At 48.8% G+C, this 27906-nt stretch overlaps 2 protein-coding genes and 1 long non-coding RNA gene across 4 annotated transcripts in view; 2 read left to right on the top strand and 1 right to left on the bottom strand.

Annotated features, from left to right (window-relative positions):
- The window catches only part of CASP9 (caspase 9), a 22459-nt gene extending 9944 nt beyond the window's left edge, over positions 1-12515 (top strand). Inside the window, exons 3-9 of one of the 2 annotated variants that reach the window (XM_006072791.4) lie at positions 371-405; positions 1294-1470; positions 2104-2193; positions 3352-3499; positions 7485-7664; positions 8293-8402; positions 10365-12515. In XM_006072791.4, coding sequence (XP_006072853.3) covers positions 371-405; positions 1294-1470; positions 2104-2193; positions 3352-3499; positions 7485-7664; positions 8293-8402; positions 10365-10457 — 833 coding nt within the window. In that variant the 3' untranslated portion in view covers positions 10458-12515. Of the gene's footprint in view, positions 1-370; positions 406-1293; positions 1471-2103; positions 2194-3351; positions 3500-7484; positions 7754-8292; positions 8403-10364 lie in introns of both variants that reach the window. The other variant, XR_006551120.2, reaches the window with a different exon arrangement.
- LOC102411682 (chymotrypsin-like elastase family member 2A) lies at positions 11513-27906 on the bottom strand. Its single transcript, XM_006072790.3, has 8 exons — positions 27775-27906; positions 27421-27509; positions 22589-22686; positions 20689-20817; positions 18310-18446; positions 16706-16851; positions 15394-15546; positions 11513-11609 (listed from the first exon to the last, which is right to left on the bottom strand). The coding sequence occupies exons 1-8, from the start codon at positions 27812-27814 to the stop codon at positions 11592-11594; spliced, it is 810 nt and encodes a 269-aa protein (XP_006072852.1). The 5' UTR covers positions 27815-27906; the 3' UTR covers positions 11513-11591.
- LOC123333677 lies at positions 18475-23513 on the top strand. Its single transcript, XR_006551121.2, has 2 exons — positions 18475-20801; positions 22971-23513. It is a non-coding gene; the product is annotated as an uncharacterized LOC123333677 (long non-coding RNA).

The following is a 27906-nucleotide window of genomic DNA, read 5'->3' as shown; positions in this document are numbered from 1 at the left end:
GCCTTTCTCTAGTTGAGGCGAGCAGGCGCTACTCTTCCTTGCAGTGCATGGGCTTCTCATTGCAGTGGCTTCTCTTGTTGCGGAGCACAGGCTCTAATTGCACGGTCTTCAGTCATTGTGGTGCATCCCAGGGATCAAACCTGTGTCCCCTGCATTGGCAGGTGGATTCTTATCCACTGTACCACCAGGGAAACCCTTGGAAACTTCTAAATAGTTCCCCAAGGTGGCTGTGCCACTTGACTTCACCAGCAGCCCCCGGGAGTTCCTGAGCTCCTGCTCCTCTGCGTTTCTGTGGGAGGTGTCCTCACAGGGTCCCTGTCCCTTCTCTGTTGGATCCTGACATTCACGTCTTCCCTCTTTCTCTCTCCAGGTCCTCAGCACAGAGCCAAGGGAAATGCCGATCTGGTGAGTCTTCATGTCATTTGGGGCCGATTGTGTTGGCTTTTGGCTCTTCTGCTCTCTGCTTCCCAGGTCCTTCCTGCAGCTGTGTCAGGAGCCCCAGGAGCTCAGCCCAGCTCAGTCCTGGGTCCCCTACAGCGCCCTGCCCCTGGTACAGCTCTCCTGAAGCAGACTGTCTAACCCTGCTCTTTCCTCACCTGTGAAGTTGGGTTAGCTCTAAGGAGGGGTCAGTATGAGAATCGGCTGTGGCACCTACCCTGGACCAAGCCACTGCCTGTCTCAGTCTCAGTATTTATTGTGTGACTCCCCTGTGTCAGCCTGGACTTCGCACTAGGACACCTGGGAACCAATCACTCAAGTTTCTAGCACTCGTGGAGCCATCAGCCTAGCGGAGACTAGTCACACAAAGAAATATATAAGTGTAAATATTGTAGAGTGCCATAAACAACAGCAGCAAAAAAACCCAGGCTGTTGTGAGAGAGAATTACTAGAGAAACACTGAACCTTGAGAGGAAGTGGCCTCAGACTCTCCAAGGGTGCCTTGGGCAGGAGTCTGCCAGCAGAGCTGATCACGCGATTGTCAGTACTCTCCAGGCCTGGGCGACCTGTTGGTCCTTTGGGGGCCAGTGTCTAGGGGAGCTGGATTTCTCAGCTAGCGGTTCCATCCTGAGTACTCTGAGGGGAGCTAATCTTCTGTCCCAGGTTTAGCTGATCGTCCGTCACACAGCTATGTGTGTGGTGTGGATGCCAGACACCCGCTTCAGAGTGAGGCAGACTGCGGGCTCTGTCCCGTCTCTCCAGACTGTCCTCCCATGGGTGAGACGCAGGGGGTTGCCTTCTCTCCCGAGGAGTGCAGCGAGACCCTGGTTTACGCTGCTCCCTCTGCTTGGGCAGGCCTACGTCCTGAATGCAGACCCCTGCGGCCACTGCCTGATCATCAACAACGTGAACTTCTGCCACGAGTCGGGGCTCAGGGCCCGCACGGGCTCCAACATCGACTGTGAGAGGATGCAGCGACGCTTCCACCGGCTGCAGTTTGCGGTGGAGGTGAAATGTGACCTGACTGCCAAGGTATGGGCCCTGTGCACGGACAGAAACGGGGGCTCATGGGGTAGTGTCCTAAAGAGGGCCCCTGAAAGCCAGCGCCTCCCCAAGACGAGCCCTTCAGTCTGGAGGACCGCAAGAGGCAGTATGGCTCAGTGGTTATCAGCGAGAGCTCCAGACTCAGAGACTCAGGTTGAGGACTGACTCCCCCACTCCCCGTGTGACTCCTGAGCCTGAGCTTCTCTGTCTATAAAGTGAGAACTGTGCTCACCTCCTAGGGTTGCGTTAGGTAAGTGTTAGTCGCTCAGTCATGTCTGACTCTTTGTGACTCCATGGACTGTAGCCCACCAGGCTCCTCTGCTCATGGAATTCTCCAGGCAAGAATACTGAAGTGGGTTGCCATTTCCTCCTGCAGAGTCTTCTCGACCCAGAGATTGAATCCAGGTGTCCTGTATTGCAGGGAGATTGTTTACCATCTGAGCCACCAGGGACATTGTAGGAGTAGATAAAGAGTGTCTAGCCCAGCATCTCTTCCCCTATCTTCTCTTGTGATCACTGTGACTGTCCTAACTTCACTGCTGGCCCTGGGAGCAGGGGACTGGCCCAGGATGAGGGCCTGAGCCGTCAGTGGTCAGGCTCACCCACGGCCCTCTCTTGTAGCAAATGGTCCAGGCTTTGATGCAGCTGGCGCGGCGGGACCACAGCGCTCTGGACTGCTGCGTGGTGGTCATCCTGTCTCACGGCTGTCAGGTAGGTGGCCTCACCTTCTCTAGCAGGTGCCAGGAAGGCTGCCCTGAGAGGCCCTGCAGGAGCCTCGTCCCTTCCTATATCCAAGACACCCTGGCCTTTGTGGGAAGAGCCACAGGGCCCTGTCCACCCCCTGCTGTTTTCTCAGAAGCCATTTGGCCCTCTGAGGAGTTGGGTGCTCCTCCTGCCTGGGTGGGAGGGCTGTGACCCTGGGAGAAACCATCTGGGAGAGGCAGGAAAAGGTAAGCTGGATTTTGTTCCGAGCAGGGCACAGCTTACGAGAGCTCCCAGCTCCTGTCTTGGTCCTGCTGGATGTTGTTCCGGGCCCTTTGCTGCTGGCTGTGAGTTGGGACGCTGGGACCCACTCTGGCCTTGACCGCTAATGTGCTGGGTCATAGTGGCCAAGGCTCTCCCCCTTTCTGGGCCTCAGTTTCCTCATCTTTTGAGTTGAGGGGCTGGACAGAGCAGAGGTAACAACCCCAGTGGATTGTACAGTGTTTTCAAAACTGGCAACTGTAGCACGGAAGTCACGATTTTCAGCTTGTCCTGAAAAACCACAAGGGTCTGACCCATCAGGCCCTTATCCTCAAAGAGCAAAATGCAGGGCTGGGGCCACCACTTTGGTCCTTTCATTCACAGCATGGCCCCTGGACGGCAGCATGGGCATCGCCTGGCAGCTCAGGAGAATTTAGGTTCTCATTCAGAGCCTGTGCCTTGATAAGACCCCTGTAAACACAAAGTTTAAGAGGAATTGCTTTAGAGTAGTCATTCTTAATGTAGCTTAACAGAGGTACCCGAAGGGCCAGATTTCTGGTCCCCACTACCCAGGTTTGATTTGGGAAATCTGGGTGGGAATTTGCATGTCTTGTAAGTTTCCAGGTGATGCTGATGCTGCTGGTCCAGGGACCACACTTTGAGAACAACCAATCTAGAGGAAGCTGGCCAGTGTTCTTGAGTTAGGCTATCTGGTGCTTATAGGCATGTGAGCTTGAGACCCTTGGAATTGAGGCTGCCCAGGACCAACCTGCTGTGTTTCACTCAGCCTTGTGCCCCCAGTGGAACCTTCTAAATGCTTGGTCCCCACAATGCCTCTGCACAAACAGGCCATTGGATTCCTACCGTAACTTCTTGGGTTTGTCACCAGAGTTCTTGGTCTTCTAGGCCAGCCACCTCCAGTTCCCAGGGGCTGTTTATGGCACAGATGGATGTCCTGTGTCCGTCGAGAGAATTGTGAACACTTTCAATGGTACTGGCTGCCCCAGCTTGGGAGGGAAGCCCAAGCTCTTCTTCATCCAGGCCTGTGGTGGAGGTAAGCAGTCCTCAGTGTCGCTGCCGATGAGGCTAGTGGGAAAGTAGAGGTCGATCCAGGCATCCAGGGGGTCCCAAACATGCTCACTGCTGTCCGAAAGTGGCACCTCCATCTAGCTGGAGTAGCCTGAACTCTGTCAACTTTTAGAGGTTTGCATCTCATGATGCTGTAGCATCAGGGGATCATTCAACTGTGGCCACTTGAACCTCAGACTTGGTGAAAACAACGCAGAGGAAAGAGGAAACTTCTTTCATTTTCCTTGCCTCCTGTCATTCTCCTGACCTCCTTCAACCCGCCTCCCTGCCACTGTTACAGAGAAAGGGAGGCCACTGCCGGATTAACTGTTGGAATTCTTAAAGGCTTAGGTATTAGGGAGTCAGTAATTTTTAAGGATTATTTAGATTGTTTGTAGCTTTGCTATATGTCCTGATTTTAAACCTGAGCCCCACTTCACTGTTACCTGGTTTTCTTGTAAAATAAAAGGGAAGAGAGAAGAACATTGTGTGTCCTGGATTATGGGACATGAGGTCATCTCCAGGTGAACTGGCCCTGACCTCTTTGCCTCCCCCGCTTGGCATGCTGTGCCCACCCCAGCACTGCTCAAGCTTCCTAGGATGTCAGGCTCTGGCTTACTCCTCAGCCTTCCTATGTGCCACCCCTCTGCCTTATCTCCTGGCCAACTCTTAATCATCCATCCTTCTGGTTACAATTTATTGTCACTGCTTTCAGGAAGTCTTCCCTGAATATCCCCTTCCTTGCACAGAGTCAGGGTTCACTGACCCTTGTTCTCCTGTAGCCCCTCTTCTTCCCTTGCCTTAGCACTTTCTCCTAGTATTGAGACGGCCTCATCCCTTGGTCAGCCCTCTGAGGGGAGGGTAGTCCCACCTGCCCTACAGCTGGGCCCCTGCCTGACACAACGCCCGTAGTATGCGTGCATCTTTTGTGCATTCTAATTGTTTGACTTTGAAATAAAACCATATAAAAATATCTGTGAGCAAAATTTGAAGTAATGTAGACTTCCACCAATAAAAACTAAACCAAACAATTAACTGAGAACAGGAGAACTCCTGAGCTGGAAAGCAGTAATTAAGGTGCCACCTTTGAAATTCGGAGAAGGCGATGGCACCCCACTCCAGTACTCTTGCCTGGAAAATCCCATGGATGGAGGAGCCTGGTAGGCTGCAGTCCATGGGGTCGCGAAGAGTCGGACACGACTGAGCAACTTCACTTTCACTTTTCACTTTCATGCATTGGAGAAGGAAATGGCAACCCACTCCAGTGTTCTTGCCTGGAGAATCCCAGGGACGGGGGAGCCTGGTGGGCTGCCATCTATGGGGTCGCACAGAGTCGGACACGACTGAAGCGACTTACCACGCATGGCATTTGAAATTCCGGTCCCTGCTTCGCCCCCTTGTGTTTTAATGCCGTGGGATCATGTGTTTAACGCTGTGGCCACGTGAGGGCGCCACCATCAGCTGAGACCAGAAATACCCAAAGGCTGCGGATCTCTGCCAGCCTCTGGTGGTGTCCTGTTGTTACATGTCTCTGAACTGGTCTGCCCTGGCTTTTGGTGACTCGTGCTGCTATTTTAAGATTCACTGTTGTTGCAATTTAAAACAATTTAAAAATCTTCTAAATGTCATCTGCCCCTTCATTAAGAGAGAGCGTGGGCACCAAGGTGGAAGAACGCACCTCAGAGTCAGTAGCTCTGGTGTGAAATGTCAGTGAGTGAGCCGTGTGGTGACCTTGGCCAGAGCAGAGGGGCCTGAGGTTTGGGCATGACCCCCCCAGAACTTTGGCGGTCACGCTGAGAGGCCAGAAAGGAGGAATCATGGACGACAGTGGTTGTGGATTTTATGTCCTGAGGGAATGGCTCCTCGTCCCACTGTGTTTATGCTCATGGGAAGTCAGGCTTCCTCGCAGGGGTTTTGAGTCAGTGAGGCTCCTTAAGAAGAAAGCAGTGCCTTACCTGCATGACCCGTAGGTGAGGTCTTCCCCTCACATTTGTAGGGGGATGACGCGTGAGTCGAGGCACAGCCGATATCCCCTGTCTGGCCCCCTTCTTCCTCTGTCCCCCATCCTCCCCTCCCAGAGCCCATCGTCTCTGCTCCATTTTCAGAGGCAGCCCCTCTGCCCGCTCTGTTGCCTTCAGCCCTTCCTGTGGCATCCCCCTCACTGAAGTGCCCCTCCCCCACTGCACCCTGCTGCCCCGAGCGGACCCACAGCCCCACGCTCCCGTCCCAGGTGCCCTTCCCTGTTCCACTTCAAGTCATTCCTGGAACCCAGGCTGGATTCCAGAATCTTGGTCAAGAAGACAACTGGAAGCAGTGACCTGGGATTGCAGTCCAGTTTTCACAGATCTAAGAAACCCCCCGTGCAGGCTTGGGGGGCCCCCATGGGAAGCAGCAGGGTAGCTGAGAGCCAGAAGAATGTAGGCTGGAGTCCTGGTCCCCTGCATATTAGCCGTGAGATCACAGATTACCACGTTTCTGAGCTTCAGGTGAGAGGTCAGTCGACATGGGGGTTATTATTGTGGGGTTTCCAGAGCCATCTGGCCTATCTCTGTCCCATGAACCATGACCTCCCTCGTTCCTTGCTATTACCCACCATGGATCCAGCCACACAAACCCTCCCGCTCTCCTGCCCTGGGACTTGCCTGATAGGTGCCGTTTCTCCCTGCAGGACTGTTCTCCCTTCTCGCAAGGGAGACTGGGTCACAGCCGCCTGCTCCAGAAGCCTCTGGGCCCCTCCACCCTCTGCCTGTCTTTACTGAAGCTCTTTTTAGGTGCCTTCTTTCTCTCGTTTTGGTGGTGTAGCTTGTGGGATCTTAGTTCCTCCATCAGGGATCGAACCCTTGCCCCTGCAATACAAGTGTGGTAACTCAACCACTGGACCTCCAGGGAACTCCCTGATGTGACTTGAGTTTTTATTTTTTCATTTTTGCCTGTACTGGGTCTTTGTAGCTGCACACAGGCTTTCTCCAGTTGCAGTGAGTGGGGGACCACTCCCTAGTTGTGGTGCATGGGCTTCTGATTGAGGTGGCCTCTCTTGTTGCACAGCTGGGCTCTAGGGTGTCTGGACTTCAGTAGTTAAGTTATCCCGGATTCCAGAGCACAGGCTCGATAGTTGCGGTGCACGGGCTCAGTTGCATGTGGGATCTTCCCAGACTGGGGATTGAACCTGTGTCTCCTGCATTGGCAAACTGATTCTTTACCACTGAGCCAGCAGGGAAGCCTGTGACTTGATCTTTAATGACATAAAATAAAATTTGCCATTTTAACTGTTTAAAATTGTTCAATTCAGTGGTTGTCAGTACAGTCATGATGTTGTGGGAACACCATCACCATCTAATTCTAGAACATTTCATTTTCCTCCCAGAGAAACTGCATACCCGATAGCAGTCACTCCATTCCCCCTCCTAACAACAGCTAATCTGCTTTCTTCTCTCTGGATTTGCCTCTTCTGGATACTTCATATAAACAGGATATCATGTGGCCTTTGATATTTGGCGAAAGTTTACTCTGGAGGCCCATCCACATTGTATTATGATGCAGTATTTCATCCCTTTTTAAGCTTGAGTAATATTCTATTGGATGTTTATACCTCCATTCATCTGTCCCTGGACACATGAGTGGTTTCTACCTTTTGCATGCTGTGAATAATATGATGAACGTTGCTACATAAGTTCTTGTTTGAACACCTGTTTCCAGTTCTTTGACGTGTATGCCTTCTAACTGGTTTCTTTTGCTGTTTTTAAAATGTCTGCATTCTTGCTCCCCCCTGCCCCCACTTTATTGAATGAACATGTAAAAATTTTGTTTTAGTAAAAGTGGAGCTCCTGTTGAGGCTTCCTGCTCATGTTGGCCCTGCACTAGGCCCTTGGCTCCAGAGGGGATCAGGCCTCTCAGGGCTGGTGGCTCGGAGAAGTGGGAGCCCTGGTCTGGGTGTCTCACTGACAACTTGTGTCTGTTTCCGCTTCCTGCAGAGCAGAAAGACCACGGGTTTGAGGTGGAGTCCACTTCCCCTGAAGATAAGACCCCCAGTAGCAACCCTGAGACGGATGCTACCCCATTCCAGGAAGGCCCACGTTCCATTGACGAGCCAGATGCCGTGTCTAGTTTGCCCACGCCCAGCGACATCTTGGTGTCCTACTCCACCTTCCCAGGTGAGCGGATCCAGAGACCTCGTCCTTCTAGCTGGCAAGTCCCCTCATCTGCCCTGGAAGCAGCAGCGCTGTGAAGGAAAGACCTGGGTGTGAGTCTTGGTTCTGCCGCTTTGTTGCCTCTGTGACCCTGAGTAAGTTACTTTGCCTCTCTGAGCTTCAGCTCAGGGTGAGGCAGTCAAGGTGCCTAGAACGCACAGTGGAAGGAGGCAAGCACCCTTGTTTCGGTATGCCTTAGTCTCCTCACCCTTGTCCTGGCCCTGCCTCAGTCTTCTCATCTTTAAAATGGGAATATTAACTGTACCTTGGGGATCATCATGGTGATTTTAACAAGGTGGCTGGCCCACTGCTGAGCCCAGTGTCTGGCACACAGCAGGTGTGACAAATGTTTGTTTCCTTCTTTCTTATCCCTTGGAAGACTCACTTGACCTCTCCAAGACTGGATTGCCTTGTTGGGAAAACAATAACCCTAACCAAAGTCACAGGGTGGTGGCGAGGATGAAATAAGATCACGCAGAGCCCAGAGATGCAGGCTCTGGGGGGCTATGGACATTAGTCAAGGTCTGGGGGTGGGCCCACCTGCGTGGGGAGGGTGGCTCCCCAGCGAAGCTCAGCCTTTCTCTTTCTGCAGGCTTTGTCTCCTGGAGGGATACCAAGAGCGGCTCCTGGTACATCGAGACCCTGGACAGCATTTTTGAGCAGTGGGCTCACTGTGAGGACCTTCAGACCCTCCTCCTCAGGGTGAGGCTGCTGGAGGGCCAGTGTGTCCTCCCCAGGGTGGGGGTGAGCAGGGCCCCAAGCCCAAGCCAGAGATTTCTTCTGCAAGCCAAAGGCTTGCCCTGAGGGTTGATGCTTTTGCTTCTGTAAATGCACGACGTTACTGCCTGTAGTGGGGCTTCCCTGGTGGCTCAGTGGTAAAGAATATGCCTGCCAGTAGGAGATGCGGATTTGATCCCTGGATCAGGAACATCTCCTGGAGGAGGGCATGGCACACCACTCCAGTATTCTTGCCTGGAGAATCCCATGGACAGAGAAGCCTGGCAAGCTGCAGTCCATGGGCTTGAGAAGAGTTAGACACGACTAAGTGACTAAAACAACGAACAGCAACGCTGCCTGCAGTGACATTTGCTCATTATGCCAAAGACAGCCTTCTCTGGCCTCTGAGGTGCCAGGCTGACACCTCTCACACTCCCCACTGATGGAGCCAGTCCTCACTGCCAGCATGGGATGGCCCAGTACCCGAGCACAGCCCCTGATGGCAGGTTGCAGGCCTGTACCCGCAGCCCCTCTGTGTAGTCTTTACTCTTGACCCTCAAGAATCAGGAATCCCTTTAGTATCTCCCGACTTGGGATGCCCCAGTGAGAATAGCCAAGCACGGCTGGACAATGCCCCACTCAGAGTGGCTGCTCCTCCAACGGGCTCAGAACATGTGGGGGGGTCCCCTCCTGCTCTGCTCAGGTTTTTTGTGCCACGAGAAGGGGCTGTGAGGGCTCCGACTACTCCTTCTCCTGGGGAGTCTCTGGCTCAGCTTTGCTGAGCAGAGGAGAGGAGAAAAGCAGGTGCAGGGCCATCCCTGGCAGGACTCCAGAGGTGCCATGAGCCATGGCCGTGGAGGAGAAAATCTCACAGGCAGTTGGGGGCCCATCAGGGTTAAGTAATGTGCTCAACTCCTGGGCCTGGTCTCTTCTCTCAACTTTTCTTCATGTAGACCTTTTAATCTGACTTGAATTTTGTGAATTTTTGAATTTTGAATTTTCTTTTTAGAAAACTTTTATTGGAGTATAGTTGTGTACAATGTTGTGTTATTCATAATTTTAGGTGAACAGCAAAGTGAATCAGTTACACATACATTTATCCACTCTTTTTAGATTCTTTTCCCACATAGGCCATCACAGACTATTAAGTAGAGTCCCCTGTGCTATACAGTAGGCTCTTATTGGTTATTATTTTATAGTAGTGCGTATATGGGCTTCCCTGGTGGCTCAGACGGTAAAGCATCTGCCTGCAATGCGGGAGACCCGGGTTCAGTCCCTGGATCAGGAAGATCCTCTGGAGAACGAAATGGCAACCCACTCCAGTACTCTTGCCTGGAAAATTTCCATGGACTGAGGAGCCTTGTAGGCTACTGTCCACAGGGTCACAAAGAGTCGGGCACGACTGAACAACTTCACTTCACTTATGGTATTTGTCTTTGTTTGACTTCACTCAGTATGACTATCTCTAAGTCTATCCATATTGCTGCAAATGGCATTATTTTGTTATTTTTATGGTGAATTTTGACTTCTCTAAACTTATAGTTGAGATGCTTGTTCCTTATCTCCACCCCCTGCCCAGCACACGCATACACATACACACACTCAAGAAGGCTGCAGCCAGAGCTATTTTTTGTTTTATTTTATTTTTTTAAAGACTTTTTTGATGTGGACCATATTTAAAGTATTTATTGAATTTGTTACAACATTGCTTCTGTTTTCTGCTTTGGTTTTTTGGCCACAAGCCATGTGGGATCCTAGCTCCCTGACCAGGGATCGAACCTGCATCCCCTGCAGTGGAAGGCGAAGTCTTAACTCCTGGACCACCAGGGAAGTCCCTAGAGTTGTTTTTAAAGTTCTGACTTGGTGCGCATTCCCCACAGCCCCGCTTTGGAATTCTTCCTTCAGTGGAGAGAGCTCACAGGCCTCCCTGTGGTTGTGTTTTCACAGGTCGCTAATGCTGTTTCAGTGAAAGGAATTTACAAACAGATCCCGGGCTGTTTTAATTTCCTCCGGAAAAAACTTTTCTTTAAAACATACTGAGATCAGGACCTCTCACCCTGCCTTACCGTTCACCCTGAAACCTTCCTGCTCCAGCTCTGGCTGTGGCTAAGGCCTGGACTTTCCTACAACTGTGGCCGATATCCATCGGAGGATTCTGTAGCCTGTAGGGGGTCTGCTTTTTCCCCACAGGTGGCAGACAGTCCTAGTAGCTTCCAAGTTGGAGCCAGATGACCAGCGATGGAGGAGGAGGAGCAGAATGCCGTGGACGTCGTGGGGCTTTTTGCCCGTGACCCATTCATGGCTAGTGGCTGGGGCCTGTGACCCCTGTGTTTTCTCTACATCAGGGCTTCTCAGCTTCGGCACAGCTGACACTGGGGCCAGAGAATCCTTTGTTGTGGGGCCATCCTGTGCACTGTGGGATGTTGAGCAGCCTGGCCTCCACCCACCTCTCTTGAGTCTTGACAACCAAACGTGTCTTCAGACATTGCCAAATCTTCCTCATAGACCCCTACTGGAGAACCACTGATCTTGAGGAAATTTTGGCTACAAACAAACCAGCATCTCTCTTAGATCAGTTTAGGGCTACCAGAATCTGAAGAGCTAGAATCTATAAATCCTAAATGAAATTTTAAAAATTATCAAGTTTTTTTATATTGCAGTGTTCTTTAAAAAAATAAAAAGGTGAATATGGACTCTCTTTCACCCATTTCCCCCTTATTTTGCTCTAACTTTTTATTGTTTCTTATATAAAGGAGACTGTGGCTTTTTGGGAAATATTTGGGAAATATTTCCCTAGCTCTTATTTCTTTTGAACCCCCTACCCCATCCCAAGAAGTGACTGGGGTGGGAGCCGTGTGTTAGGGGAAGTTAAATCACTTGTCCACGGAACACAATTAACCAGTGGAGAGACACGGCCAGACTTGGGCCTTCTTGAGTCCAGCCTGTGTCTTCCTGGCTTCAGGACCCTTGTACCCCCCATCCCCCACCCACTTGCTGAGCCTGTAAATTCAGCTTAAAGACCCCGAGCCTGTTTCTTGCTTTCAGGGCCCTAGACATGAGTAGGGTTTGCTAATAAGACTCTCACCAAGATGTGATTCAAGTAGTTGTCACTTTATTGTTACTTTTCTCCTGTGACCTTTCCAAGTCTGAAACAGTCCCAGGGACTTCTGGTGGTTAGTTATTTTCAATCACCTGCAGGACACACAAGAAAATAATCAGATTAACTCAACAGAGCAGAGCCTTGTGTGCAGACTCCCAGCTTTCTCCCTCCCCACTCTGCACTGCCTGTGTGAATCAGGCAGCTGGAGTTGAAGCAGCTCTCCCCAGGAGCTCTAATGGTGCTTGGGAGAAAAGATGTCATCACAGCTTTAAATGGATTTCCTGTAAAAAAGGAGTCTTAGCCAGCAGTTCAGTTTGGGCTTCAGGGCGGAGGTGGAGTAGGGCTGGGAACTCATGGGCATGTTTGTAGATGTGATTTGTTTCTCAAAAGATTTGAGAGACCCGAAATTGTTAACAATTGCTGCTGTTTGCCAGGCACTGTTAGGCAGTATAGAAGGGGCTGTAACCCGTTTTCAGAAGCTATTTGGCATGTATTAAACATTCTAATGTGCCAGCTCCATGATCCTTTGATGCTGCAGGATCTGTGTAGCGTAGAGACTGACCAGTGCAAGGATGTATGTCCAAGGATGTTCATTGCAGCCATGTGAGAGGGGAAAATAGGAAAAGAGATGAAAGCTTCATTCATTATATTCATACTATGGAATCTTACTTAGAATGAATAGATATATATGGGCTCACATGTATAGTGCGATACGGTGTTAAGTGAAAAAACCAAGTTGCAGAACAGTATGAGAAGTAAAATCCTATTTTTGGTTAGAAGACAGCATGTTTATATGTACATATATAAATGTTTTATAGATGAACCTAAGTAAATCAAGAAGACCACACACCAAGTGTTGTGTGGATGGGGGGATTGCAGGTGTCATATAAGTGAGGGTGTCTACTTTTTGACTTGATACACTCCTATATTCTTTTCATATTTTTTACCAAGAGTATGTATTACCTTCTGAAATAAAAATAAAGCTGGTGAATACTGATGATTCATTTGGTATCTGTTGAAAGGATGAACGCCCCCGGCCACCTGTCTCCTGTCAACTTTGCAGCTCCTGACCTTGTTTGTCACCTGTCTGGATTTGGAACTCCGGGCTGCATACGGTGTGCCCCCCGGGCTGGGACCACCGCAAGGTCCCACTGGCCCCTCTGCAGTTGCCGGGGTGGCCTCCCCCAGAGGACAGCTGGCAGCTTGGCTCTGCTGCTCCTGGAATCTGTCATGGGCACAAGTGCCTACCCTGACTGCTGTCCCGGGAACGCAGGACCCCTGCCCAGCTGCCTCGCAAGCCTTGTTGATTCCCTCTGACATCAGGCTTTCAGCTGAGGCCTGCTCTGTTATGCGTGTGTCTGTGGCTGGGAACAGCTGATATTGGGACCAGAAGACAGGACAATTGCTCCCAGTAAGGTGCTGCCAGGGCCAGCTGCCTGGTGACTCACACAGCAGCTGGGGCTGGAGAGCATCCTCAGATTTGGCTGGAAAACACCCTACTTATCCTCCCATCTAATCCATCGTGGGCCAGGCTCCTTTGAAATGCTGGTGGCGCCTCCAAAGTCGGACTCGGGTTTTCCTCTGCCAGGACGAGATCATAGCTTTTCCCCAGTTGACTGAAAAAAATCTTGTAAATTAATGGCCACTCTCTTCTTGATTTTACATTTTCTCTAACAAACTTTTGAGGAACCTCTGGTGCCTATAACCACTTGTTGGCAAAAGATACGCCAACAGACAGACAAATGAGCAAGGAGCAGCAAGTATTAATGGGAAACCTCGGAGACGGCCACCTGCTTGTTTTGACACTGCCCATTGGACAGTGCTGTCCTCCTCCTGGGACCGCATGCTCACGGCTGTGGTGTCATATTTGATTTTATAATGGAGTGTTGGTTTGGTTTAATTAAACAGCTCTCTGTAAATTCAACTTAAAATAATGAAATCAGATGCCAACTTTCCCGTCTTTGAGAGCTCTGACCCTACAACTCCCACTTGTTCTGGCTCCTAAAAGAGTGAGTGAGTCTTGATCTAGAAGTCCCATTTTACAGAAGAGCAAACTGAGGTGGTGGCAATGCTGTGCCCCCCGCCAATGCAAGGGGACATGGGTTCGATCCCTGGTCCAGGAAGATTCACATGCCGAGAGGCAACTACACCCATGTGCCGCATCTATGGAAGCCCATGCTCTGCAACAAGAGAACCACTGCAATGAGAAACCCTCACATCACAACGGGAGAGTAGCCCCAGCTCACTGAAACTAGAGGAAGCCTGCGCACAGCAAGGAAGACCAGCGCAAACAAGAAAGGAAAAAAGTAAAAGTGCCCCCAATCAGCACCCCAATCAGCACAGTGTCCTCCTCTTCCCCGCCTCTCCCAAACATCCATCATCAGGCACGACACCTTAATCCCTCCCCCAGGTACCCCCCAGGCCTGCCCTTCTTGTGACATCTCTCCATGCTTTGGCTGTTTCCACCTACCATTGATTATATCCATGGCTGCTCCCAAGATTGGTGCTTGTTTTTTTTTTTTAATACAATTTTTTTCTGGTTTCCATTATAAATGAATGTTTATCCATTGTTTTTTAAAAAAAAATAGGAATTTAGCTGGTTTGGAAGTTTGTGAGGAACTGATTTTGAGCTCACAGGACACAGTCGCAGTTGTAGTGGGACCAACTCAGCTCCATTTACCTGGACTGTCTTGGTCTGAAACACAAAGTCCTGCATCCCAGGAAACCTCCCAGTCCAGGGCAAACTGAGATGACTGGTCACCCTACAGAACATCTGGGGGACCCTTTGCTTTATTTTTATTACTTTTTAAACTTGTTTGATTTTAATGAAAAATTCTACCACTATAAACAAGCATTGATTACATTTAGAAAAATTTTATCTACCCGCTAATAAAATAACATATATTAGTCTTGTTACTTTGGGCTATAAAATAACCTATAATAGATCTTTCCCCATTAACACAGATATGGCTTTTTGAATATATAACCAAGGCTTCCCTGGTGGCTCAGATGGTAAAGAATCCGCCTGCAATGCAGGAGACCTGTGTTCGATCCCTGGGTTGGGAAGATCCCCTGGAGGAGGGCATGGAAACCCACTCCAGTATTCTTGCCTGGGGAATACCCATGGACAGAGGAGCCTGGTGGGCTACAGTCCATGGGGTCGCAGAGAGTCAGACACGACTGAGCGACTAAGCACAGCACAGCACAGCACACATGTAACCCCAGAACATGTGATTCAGCTGTTTTAAAAAACGGTTTGGTTCTCTTTTCCTGAATTCAAGAAGAAGTCTTTTTGCCTCTGAAAATCTCTTACCTCTCCTGTAATTATCTAAGAAAGTTGCAATGATATTTTACATCAGAGGTTCTACATAAAATTAAATGTACAGTTACGGTGGAGGTAACTAATGCTTATGTGTCACTTAATCGGGGTCATTAAGGTTTAACACTGCTCTTTAACTGCTAAAAATATAGGGGAACCCCTTTAGAAGGACTAGTTTCCAACAATTAAGGCTGTGGGGGACTCAAATGATTGGGTTTGGGGCTTTGCAGATAAATATAGCATTGGGCAGTAGGGTCTGGGCTTACACATAGATAAAGAAAAGTAAAATACTCCATGAATCCTAGGAAAACTACTCTTAGTGCTGGAGGAGTAACCTTTATTTTCAACCTCTTTGGACAAAGCTATCCTCTATGTGCCTTGCACTCAACTTACACAGAAAGTGTGAAGGCCCATGGGGAGCCCTGTGGAGGCTGCCCAAGCCTGCACTTTCTAGCTCTCAGGAGGAGGGAGGGGATTCTTGGAACATAGGTGGGCATGGCCCTCATTGGGCCGGGGCTGGGCAGGGCCCTGGGGCTCACGGCTTGTCCTGTTCTTACCGAACTGATCCAGTCATTGTAGTTGGAGACCCGGGTGAAGACGGAGGGCTTGCGGTAGTAGTTGCAGCCGAGGGAGGACCCGAAGCTGACTATGCCATGCACCTGCCACTGGCCATTATCTGCCTGGCAGTTCAGTGGCCCGCCGGAGTCCCCCTGGGGAAGAGCAGAGTTGTGTCAGGAGCGGCCTAGGGGCTTGGGCAGGGGGGTGGGCGGGGCAGGGGCTGCTCTTCAGAGCCTTTGTTTTACACACTGGCAGTGTATTTATATTGTTCCATGTGGGTCGCCAAGTTCCCCGAGGCCAGCCCTTGCAGTCACAGCTCAAGATGGCACCATAACTAGCCCTTGCTCTTTCTGGGTGCCTGGAATGGTGCTGAGCACTTTATAGGCCTTATTCCATTTCATCTTCACAAAAATCTACAAGGTAAGTATTGCTACCTGGTGGCTCAGATGGTAAAGAATCTGCCTGCAATGGAGGACACCTGGGTTCAATCCCTGGGTCAGGAAGATCCCCTGGAGAAGGGAATGGCAACCTATCCCAGTACTCTTGCCTGGAGAATCCCATGGACAGAGGAGCCTGGAGGGCTATAGTCCACTTGGTCACAGAGAGTTGGACACAACTGAGCAACTAACACACACACCATTTCACCGAAGAGAAAAGCAAAAACCCCTCAGTCTGAGGTTGTTCAGGCAGTAAGTGAAGGAGCTGAGATGTGTCCCTGAGTTAGAAATTCATGCGCTCCACCACCATTGGGAGTTTCCTCCCACTGAGGGAGTTTCCTGGGAGCCGGTCTGCATGGGCAGAAAGTAGAGGTCTCCAGTGTGATCTGAAGGACACATGAGGCTCCTTCCTGCTTTGTGCTCATGTTGCAAAGTCCACCACATAGCAAGTCTGTTGGTTAAGATGGTGTGTCTAGAAAGGCTGTGTGGTAGCTACCCTGAAGCAACCATCATGAATGGGGTTAATTCAACAGATAAACTTGAAATCATCTCAGAAAGGTCTTGACTCAGCAAATAGGTCCCCTTGTCTCTCTTTCTACACAGAGGAAAGAATAAGAGTGGTGACAGTAATGAGAGCCCTCAATGGGACTCAAGGCAGGACTTTCCAGCAGTGAAAGGGTAGACACTATTACAAGGAGAATCTCAAAACATCTTTTCTGGAGACTGCAAGGACAAAGATCAGGGTCTCAAACATGTGAAGCTGCTTCCTAGCACTTTTGCCAGCAGGTGTGAGGATAGAGTCTAGGACCCCGAAAGACTCTCCCCACCTTCAGCTCCATTTTGTTGGGGTGGGGGGGTGACTTCCTGGACTCACATTGCAGCTGGAGGTCACGCCGTCTCCCCCAGCACAGATCATATTGGTCTTCACAGTGCTGCCCCACCAACTAGGTTGGGAGCATGTGGCATAGTCCACAACGAGCAGCTCGCCCTGCTGCAGGATGTCAGGAAGAGCTCCGTTGGCTGCATGAGACAAGAGAGAAGGTGTTACAGGGACAAAGGGAAAAAGCAAGTAGGGGATACCTACTGAAATTTCTGCCCAGCCCCTTTTTCTCTGGTCCCTCTTCCTTCCTTCCAGCCATAGGTTGCCATGGAAGCAGCCAATTTGCCTACAGTTGATTGGCCACTGCTGATTGGTGCAGGGGTGAACACCTGACTCCAGCTAAGCCAATGAGCTGAGGTTACACAGCTAGTGGCCAACATAGCTGGGAATAAAGTCAAGCACTTGGACCCTTCCCTGGCTCTTGCTGCCTTCAGTGAAATACAGTCTGCCTGGGTGTTTTCTGATAAATGAACCAGTGGCTGAATTTGTATCTCAATAAGTAAGAGATACATCTCCACTTCTCACTTCTGCTAAGTGTCCGTGGGTCCTATTTCTGCAGATAAGCCAGGCAAGAGAGTGATATCAATTTGAGTGTATGTGTGTCGATGTACCTCTGTAAAAAAATATCACTTACAGGTTTGTCATTATGAGAAAAAATAGTCACTTATTTGCATGGGCCTTCCTGGAATTTTCCAAACCTCTGGTGATTTCCCAAGGGGAGGGCAGGTCCTCTGCTCCTTCTTGGTGACTTACTGTCATTGGATTTCTGACCCTTAGAGCTTATGTCAGAGGGAGACCCACACGTAGTCATGAGTGGCACGGTAAGGTGGCACATGACGAGTGGGGTTTGAGATGGGAAGGGGAGACTCTGATGAGGACCCCAGGGACCTTTGTGGAGCTGTAGAATCCTGAGGTCACGGAGTGAATGCTATTTTAGGCCCTGGCTTTGGGCCATAGGAGGGACTTCTCTGCCAGATGTCATGTAGTCATGGCGACAGTGACAACAGCTAACACAGAGCACCATGTGCCAGGCACTGGGCTAAGTGCTTCCCACGGATTATCCGCAACCTTGTGATACAGAGCCTGTTATTATCCACATTTTACAGATGAGGAAACTTCAGCGTGGAAAGGCTAAGCAATCTGCTGGTGGCCACACAGCAAATAAGTGGAGGAACTGGGATTTGAACCCAGGCATTCTGAATTCTTGTCTGTCTATGTGCATGCATGTGTGCAGGCTCAGTTGCTTTAGTTGTGTCCAACTCTATGCGACCCTATGGCCTGTAGCCCACCAGGCTTCTCTCTCCATAGGACTCTCCAGCAAAAGTATTGGAGTGGGTTGCCATGCCCTCCTCCAGGGCATCTTCCCGACCCTGGAGATGAACGCTTGTCTCCTGCATCTCGTCTCCTGCATTGCAGGTGGATTCTTGACCCACTGAGCCACCTGGGAAGGCATTATCTGTCTACACTATCCTTCTTCTCCAAGGCAGCAGGCACTTCTTCCAGACTCCTTGGATAATGAGCGGAGAGAAAACCCCTGACTCAACCGGGGTGACATCGCCCCTCCCTTGGGAGCCATGGGGCTCCCAGCACCCCCTTACTCTGCAGTCTTCCCCAGCCTGTGACATAGCAGACGTAGTTGTTGGGCAGGATGGTGCCGGCAGGCGGCAGGCAGCCCAGCTGGATCTTGTCAGTCAGGGGGACAGAGCTGGCCAGTTTGAGCAGGGCAATGTCGTTCCTGGGTTGGAAAAGAAGCAGAGCATAACCAGAGGGTTGACTGGTTCTGTCCCAGTTATATTTCTGATTCTAGCTCCAGCTGGGATCACTGAACCCCATCCCTGGCTGGATTGATGATGAATCTTCCTGCTGTTGGGGTTATGAGGGATCAGGAGCAGCTATGGTTAAACCCCAAGATTGCATTTAAAAAGAAAATTCTGGCCACATTCAGCAGCATGTGGAATCTTAGTTCCCCTGCCAGGGATTGAACCCATACCCACTGCAGTGAAAGGCAGAGTCTTCACCACTGGGCCACTGGAGAAGTCCCCCCAGGACTGTATTTTGTCCCTGGTGGAGCTTGAAGCCCTAAATTCCTAAAGGCCTTTCAGGGGACTATTTAAAACAGAGAGGTCAAGTAGGTCTGTCTTGCAAAGTCCACTCTGATGGATTTGTTGTGGCTGCCCGGCAGGCTGTGTTGACAAGGACTCTGAAGTTCTTTCCAGGATCAGCAAGGGAATAAATCCATGATTGCTTGGTGATGTCCATGCTGGCCTTGTACTTCCTGTGTTTGGTTTAGAAAACAGCAGATGTTCAGACCGAAATGACTTTTTGCCTTTATTTTTCACTCTCTTTTCCACCTTGAGGTCTGCTGTCAGATTTATCCCTGAATTTCATGTCCTTGTCTAGGAAACCTTTAGTGATTGGCCAATCACATTTTCCATGACGGCTGCAATGAGATCTCCCACCTATTGGTGCTTGTTGCAATGTGATGTTGACACTTTGTCCATTGAGAGTTGGGGGTCTCAGTTTCTTCCCCCTGGTTGGGGATGGGGGGCCTGTGATGTTTAGGAAGTGACACCATGTGACTTCTGAGACTAAGTCATGACATGAGATGAAGCTTCTGTATGATCTTTCAAGATTTCTTTTCTTAGATCCTAACCTCTGTGCTATGAAGAAGCCAAGGCCACATGGAGAGGCCATATGTAGCTAAAAATCTCTCTTTCCACTCTCTGCCCAGCCATCTCCTTCCCATGTCTTAAAGCTTCTCTGGACACATTCCGTGTCGTTTTATGGCTTTCCAATGCCTTGTCTGTGTGTTTCATCTAGTTGACTAGTCCCTTTGGGGGCAGAGACTGACTTATGACTCACAGACTCCTTGCATCCTTTGTGAGCCGTCAACAGTGCTGGACCACAGCAGGCTGCCCAGATGAAAGAGCGCAGGGAGTTCCAGCCACAGGGCATCCTTTGCTCTCTCCTGGGCTGTAATGCAGAGTCATTGGAAGATTTGGTGAGTGAGCTTTCTGGGCAGCCATTCAAGAGTGGCATCTTGGGCTGCAGAAGAGGCCTTGTGTGTGGTTAAATTACGCAAATTTGAAGAGATGGCTGGGGTACTTCTTTCTAAAGGCCCTTCTGGAACTGCAGACGTGCTCTTGGGGGATGGGAGAGGATGATGGATACTTCTAGGTTCCAGGATGGTGATGGGGAAGCAGGAAAATGGAAGATGACTTTGTGTCCCTGGTAAGGAGATGCCAACAATGCCACATGGTCGTTATTCATATCTAAGCCAGCAGGCTCCTTAACCACCCCCCGCACAGCCTCGCAGCCACACTTCTGGCCATGGGCTCCCTGAGAGCTGCTGCGGTGACCTGTGCATCTCTGTGCGTCAAGCACCCTGTGTGGTATGTGGAACATGGGTGGGGGGATGGTCACCAAAGGCTCAGGGTGAGCATGGGGTGGCATGTGTTCGTCTAAGGAGTTGGGGAGTAGAGTCTCCCTGCTGGTCAGGGAACCATCACTAGGGTTTTGCAGAGCTCTGGACCCTTGGCTAGCTTCCTGTGTCTGTTACCGAGGCTGCTTTGCAGGGTATCAGGGAGTCTTTGTTTTTAAAAGATCTTGCTAGGAGGAGGTACAGGGTGGAGGAAGGCAGGAAGGACCATGTCCCACTCTGTTCATGGACTCCACTCCCAGTCGTGGGGCCTGTAGACCCATCTCTGTGTCCTCAGGGTTTGGCACAGAATAAACCCATGGTCAGTGAGTGCGTGGGGTGGACCGGAACGCTGTAGACTTAACTGGCAGGAGATCTAGGTTCCCCCCGCCACCCCAGTCACATGCCAGCACAGGCCTCTTTGGGGCTGAGAACCTCTCCCCCCTCCCTACAGAAGGAGCAAAGGATGGGACAGCACCCACTGCTTTCTGTGAGATAGCCCGCCCCCAGTCTGTGTCCCTGCCAACCCACCCCCAAAGTGCACCCAGACAGAACGCACCCTTGGGCGAGCTGGTTGGAGTTCCACTTCTCGTGTATCACGGACTTGGAGACTGCGACGGTCAGTGAGCCAGACTCAACGGTGGAGAGACTCTGCCGGCCCACCACCACACGGTAGGTTCTGGAGGAGCTGGGGGAGAGGGGGCCGGGCAGGGAAGGTGAGCTCTGGGCTGTCCTTTCCTCTCTCTGAGCCCTATGGGCTGGGACACCCCAATGAATGTACCAGTTAGACACCAAGCTCTGGACAGTGCTGGGGGACCCGAGCCAGCTCCTGCTCCAAGAGCCACTAGTTGGCACTGGGAATTTTTCTTTCCTTGGGACAATCGGTTAGTTACAACATAACATAATAACTACAACAAAACAGTAATTACAACTACATTATACCAACTGTAAACTATAATATAAAATAAAAGTTATAATAATATAAGCTCTATATTACTATAGGGGAAGTGAGATGGATACAGATAACCTCAGTCATTTAACTTAAAGGGCATTTTTTATTTTAATTTTTAAATTTTATTATCTTTTTTTGGCCACAACTATATGGCATGCAGAACTTCCCTAACCAGGGATAGAACCTGTGCCCCCTGCAGTGAAACACAGGGTCTTAACTACTGGACCACTAGAGAAGTTCCCAAGGCCATTTTTTTTAGTTTAACTCATTTCCTGTTTTTAAATGGGGAACCTGAGGCTTGCATGCGTGTGTGCGTGCTCAGTTGCTCAGTTGTGTCTGACTCTTTGTGACCCCATGGACTGTAGCCTGCCAGGCTCCTCTGTCCACAGGATTCTCCAGGCAAAAATACTGCAGTAGGTTGCCATTTCCTTCCCCAGGAGAGATCTTCTTGACTCAAGAGTCAAACCTGCATCTCCTGCGTCTCCTGCCTTGGCAGGCGGATTCCTTACCCTTGAATCACCTAGGAAGCCAGTCTGAGGCTTAGGAAGGACTAACTGGTCCAAAGTCTTACTCTCCAGCTCATTAGTGTCAACTCAGAGCTAGAAGCAGGACTCCTGAATCCCAGACCTCTGTGATTTCCCCCACCACCTCATAGAACTTGTAAATTAGGTAGAGAGAAGGGACCACCCCTGACAATGAGAGTGTCGCACTGGCCCAGTGGAAACTCCAGTGAGCGCCAGCCTGGGTAAGCTAAGCAGAGGCTGGAGGGAAGGAAGAGGACAGGTGAGCAATGGATGTCACAGAGCCTTTCCTTTCCCCGTGGGCCTTTATAATGGTGTTAGTTTCACTTTTATTGAGCACTTACTCTATGCTGGCCCGTTTAATGCATTATCTCATTGAATCCACACTGAATACCCATGGATGCTTCCCCGGTGGCTTAGTGGTAAAGAATCTGCCTGCCAATGCAGGAGACACGGATTCGATTCCTGATCGGGAAGGTCCCCTGGAGAAGGACATGGTAACCCACTCCAGTATTCGTGCCTAGAAAATCCCATGGAAAGAGCAGCCTGGCAGGCTACCGTCCATGGAGTTGCAGAGAATCAGACACGACTGAGCATCCCAACTACAACTACTGCAAGCGCTGTTACCTGCTTTTTTGCGGGTGATGGTATTGAGATGAAGAAGTCATTCAAGTAGCTCAAGTGAACCCAGTTCCAGATCCAGAGGCCATATCTAGTTTGCCCCAAAAGGGCAGAAAATGGGCCCCTCCCTCCCCATAGTCCCCCTCAGTGCCCTGCACAGGACGGTCAATCCATATATATATATGGGTCTATCACCTGACCAACAGACTGAACTGTAGATCGAAGAGAGCATATTTCTTGGCCAAGGAAATGGTTATGTGCGATGCTCCTTTATATGGGGTGGTTTGGGCCATCTGGGCTCTAACTGAGAGACGAGTGCTGGCTAGTAGGGTGAGCGGGCGGGGAGACAGGGGAATAGCAATTACCTGATGCAGTGGGCTGCTGTCAGGACCCAATTTTGTTCTATCAGAGACCCTCCGCAGGTGTGACGCCACTGGCCACTGGAGCTGTACTGCAGGGAGACCTGGGAAGAAGCACAGGTGATCCCATAGCTGAAAGGGCTGGACCCTCTGCTCGCAGCATCCCAGCCCTGGGAGTGGGGGCAGGGGAAGTTGAGCAAGCAAGACACTCGCCTCAGGTGCAAAATCTAAGGGGGCACGAAGAAACGCTAATCCAGCTACATAACATTGTAATAATCTTTAGAAAACTAACACAAAAAATCTATGATGAACAAAATGTCAAAAATGTAAATAAAAACTCTATTAAGAAGTAATTAGTTAAAAAAATTTTTTTTTGTCTGTGCTGCAGGGCATGTACGATCTTCGTTCCCCAACCAGAGATGGAAGCCACGCCCCTTGCATTTGAAGAGGGGAGTCTTAATCACTGGACTGCCAGGGAATTCCAAGAATTGTTTTGAACATCTTTCTGTAGCACGAGTTGTTGGGATTTTTCCTTTCTTGGGAGCTATTTCTTCAGGACATATTTCTCCAATTTAATATGTGTAAAGCAAAATTTTGATCCCTTCTGCTCACTCCCTGAATCTGTGCTTTCCTTAAATTTTCTTGTCTTGGTAAATGGCAAACCAGCTGTACCTGCTGTTCAGGCCAAAACTCTTGGCAGTGAGTTTGATGCTTCTCTTTCTCTCATGTGCCTCATTCGAACCCACCAGCAAATCCCACCAGCGCTACTTCCAGAATATGTGGACAGAACGCCTCCCTCCTACCACCTCAACTGCTGGTCCCCATCATCTTCACATCTCACCTGGATTATTATTGTAGCTTCCTATGTATTGTACCTGATCTTGGTCTGGCCCCTTCCTCACCCCATTTCTCAACACAGTGGGCAGAATGATCTTTTAAAATGTGAGCTTAATTATGTTTCTCCTCTGCTCTGACCTGCCAGTGGCTTCCACTCTCATACGATGTAAACCCCAAACTGTACAATGCCCTACAAGGTTCTACATGACCACCCTCACCTTACAGGCTCTCACTCCCCTTTCTGCTCCAGCAACACTGACCTCCACGAGGTTCTGGAAACACAACAAGCCCATTTCTGTCTCAGAGCCTTTACATTTGCTATTCCTTCTGCCTGAACTATTCTTCTCTAAAGTATTAGCATAGCTTTCTCCTTCACTTCCTGCAGGTTTGTGTTCAAGGTTACTTTCCCTGTGAGGTTCTCTGTGACCACACAAGTGTACACGCATATCCTTACACACCCATGCACACATATGGACACACACAGCTCTTTCCTCTTGTCCTGTTTTATTCTTCATCATAGTGTCTATCATCACCTGATGTTATGAATTTGCACATTCAATGGCTGATAGTCTCATTCTCCCACTTTAATATAAGCTCTGTGAATTTTCTTTCCACTGCTGTATTCCAGGTGCCTAGAACAGTTCCTGTCTCATAGTGGGTCCTTAATGAATTGAACAAGTGAGTTAATCAGAAAATGAGTGAATGAATGAAAATGGACTCAGCAGGGCAAGTGTCTGGTCTCTCTTGCTGAACTTGTCGCCTATTGCTCTTCAGTTTTTCCTTGAAGACTAAATCCACTCATAGGAATATGAAAATACTTAAGTGTACTTTACCCCTGACGACTCTAAACCTTTTTTTTTTTTTAAGGAAAAACTTGTTTCCACTTAGATTTGATAGTTTAATAGGTGTGGGTTGGAGCTTGAAGGTAGTTGCATTTGGCACCATTTGGGTCTCTGTGGCAGCTGTCCCACTTCCTTCCCCTTGAAGTCCCTGCCAAGGCCAAGTAGAAAGGAGCGAGGTGGCAGCAGAGCGTGGCCTGCTCTGACCACGGTTCCTGTGGAGGGAAAGCAGGACTGATGCTGCTTTCTCCAAACATCATTTCTGATTATCCCCATGACATCTTGTTTGCCTCACATTAAGGGGACTTAGATTAACTGACTTTTTAAAAACAGTGCTTAAAATTAGACAAAATTACAAAGATACCTAAAAGGATGCCCCACCCCAAAAATCTCCAAATAGGCTGAAATCATCCTACCGATGTGAAAATTTGAAGTAATGTGTAAACATATAATTTGTGGGCAGCAAAGTGTGGCCACAAGAGCAAAGGTTAAACCAAATTTGACGCTGCACTTTCCCCCAGGCTAACTGGGTCACTTAGGGCAATTATATACCTTTTCTGAGCCCCAGTTACCTTGTCTAGGAAATGGGGATTATAATGCTTGTCTGGGGCTCTTGGGATGATTAATAATCATAATAGCTAACACTTTAAATGTCTAATAATTTGAACACTTACCATATACCAGGCACTGTTCTGAGCTCAGAGTGTCAGTAAGCTCACATCACAGTCACAGTGATCTCATGAAGCGCTATTATTATCCCCACTTTACAGATGAATAAACTAAGGCAGTGAATAGAAAGTTGTACAACATGGTCCACATCATGAGCGGTGCCATATATTTTTCATATTACTCACTGAGAAAGGTAAATTGAGTTGCTTCACTTGTACAGCTAGTATGTGGCATAGCATGAATAGTCTGGCTCCAGAATCTATGTGGAAACTTTACACATCCTACTTTATTATTATCTTTTTCTTTTTTTTTTGGCTATGCCCTGCAGCATGTGGGATCTTCATTCTCCGACCGGAGATAGAATCCACACCCCCTACAGTGGAGATGAGGAGTTTTAAACACTGGGCCACCAGTGAAGTCCTACACACCCTACTTTAATTTTAAATCATCTAGCGCTTTATTTTCCTGTGTCTAGTGGATTGTGACCTAGAATCATAATCTTGAGATGAGTGTGGAACAGAAGAGACCTCTCAGCCAATGCAGAGCAAATTATATTTGTTTAAAATTTTGATATTTTGTTCATTATGATAAAGTTTGATTTTTAAAAAACATTGCATTAAAAAATCATTTTGGTTACTGAGTTTTGTGGTGCTTCCTTAACTTTTGCCTCCAAAGTGAGTGCCTCGTTTGCCTCACCCTGGTCCCCACCCATCCTGATTAAAAAAATCTCCTAGGGAAGCAGAAGCAGGAAGTCTAGTGAGACCCTTCTAAGACTAGCATCAATTGGTTCCCAAGGCAAGGATACGTTTGTATCAGCAAGTGGTACAGAGGTGGAGCAAATGGTCCAGAGGGTGAGGAGATACTTTGGTAGGCAGCATTGACTGATTCTCAGCACAGGGGTGACCTCTACTTAGGGGGGAGGTATAGGGCCTCTCTTCCAACTTCCCAGAAAAAATATATTGTGGGAGTGTGAGAAAAGTAGAAGAACTGGCAGAAGTACACAGAGCTAAGTATTGGGTTGGATAAAAAATTCGTTTGGGTTTTCTTTTGGTAACATCTTATAGAAAAATCTGAGTGAATTTTGTGGCCAATCCAATACATAAATTATGAATTGTCTGTCACTATCTATGACTGAAGCTCTCCTAATTGAAGGGAAGATGAATGAATGTTTCATTCCCTCCATGAAACCTACTGATGGCTGCATGGGGCACTCTGAGCACTCACTTACATTGTAAACTCACCCCACTCAACCCTTCTGCTCCCAAACCTGCGTATGCCAGTTGCACTCATATTGTAATTATGTGTATTAATTAAATATGTAGCCAATGAAATATGAGTTCTAAAAGATGGTTGTGGTTTACGTGGAAACTAAGGTAAGTGCTTGGAAGAGACCAGATAACCATGCCTTTTAAAACATTGCTGTGAATTAGGCATAGATGAAAAAACTGAAAAATTGAGGAAAAAAGGTCATCACAATCTGGAAGGACTGTCAGATTGCTTCTTGAGTATCTCATAGTCAGTTACTCTACTTTAAAGAAATGGAATTACAGATGATATATTGTGGGGATGATTTATATAAGATAGATTGGTGACTAAATGTGTATTTACAAGTTTTCAATTAAAGTAAATGTTTAAAGGATATGTGTGATTTCTAATAATTTATCTATAACCAATCTTTTGATTCATTGTTTAGTTGCTAAGTCATGTCTGACTCTTTGCAACCCCATGGACTGTAGCCCCACCAGGCTCCTCTGTCCATGGGATTTCCCAGGCAAGAATACTGGAGTGGGTTGCCATTTCCTTCTCTGGGGCATCTTCTTGACCCAGGGATTGAACCCAGGTCTCCTGCATTGGCGGGCGTGTTCTTTACCTATTATTCAATCCCAATCATGTCAGATAAGAGAGATTTTACTATATTTATTTATGTCAGTATAAGCCTAACATATTTCTTTCATGAGTCCTACCACTAACAGGTCCTAGTAATTTGTGCCTGTGCCCCACCCAGCATTTTTAGTCACCTTATTGTTAGAATTATTTCAAGGTAAGAAGGCATTTACTTTATTGGTAATACTGATTTGCCTGTAGTCAAGAATTAATTTGCATAAAATAGCACTGATTGGTTCCTGAAAGCAAGGACTATTTGCATAGAGAGTGATGAATGGATCATCAGATAACAGTATATTTGTAAGCAAGCATCTGATTGGTTAACAGAAAGAATGTATTTGTGAATTTGTGTGGATGGGTGTGGGCTAGGGCAGCTCTTTATCCGAGTTAGAGACGGCCCCTCTCCTTCCACCCCCAAGGCTGACCAAGGGCACAGAAATGTATTTTTTATTGTTGAATTCCCCCATCTGCCCCTTTGAGTCTCCACCAATCCTCATTTTTGCCAGTGCAATAGACCCTGCGGTGATGTTATGTATCTAACATCATAACATGTTATGATGTTACCTATGTAAGGACAGGGAGGCAAGAAGTAGAGTATGGGGGACTCACCTGCCAGGGCCAGCTGTTGGGCCTTGCATCTTCACCTCCAATCACTCTGGACAGTTGCGGTGGGTAAGTGGGGACCCCACAGCTGAGAGCTGTAGAAAGAGAAAGGGTTGTAAACCCAGGAGGCAGTGACCCAAACAATTTACCCCACACTTCCTGAATTCCCAACCCCCACATAGAGAATCCCTGTTCTGGAAGAATCCTTACAGGCTGTAGAGTCCTACCCTTTGTTGTACTTTTCTGAAATTTCACTCCAGCTTTCTTACAACCACAGGACTGAGCCCAGTGGGTGCAGGGAGGTCCCATCCCCAGTTCCACCAGGAGGCTGGAAAAGTGCTTCTGGGCGACAGGGCTTACCTCCAGCCACCAACGTAGACAGCAGTAAGGCCCTGATCATGGTGTGTCCGTAAGGAGTCCGATATGTGTGGCCCTGGCTAAGGCCCTGGTTTTATGAGTGGGCTTATCGGACAGAGATATACTAAGAAAATT

This window comes from Bubalus bubalis, chromosome 5 (assembly GCF_019923935.1).
Source record: "Bubalus bubalis isolate 160015118507 breed Murrah chromosome 5, NDDB_SH_1, whole genome shotgun sequence".
Lineage (NCBI taxonomy): Eukaryota > Metazoa > Chordata > Mammalia > Artiodactyla > Bovidae > Bubalus > Bubalus bubalis.
This window is presented reverse-complemented; position numbering and strand designations above follow the sequence as displayed.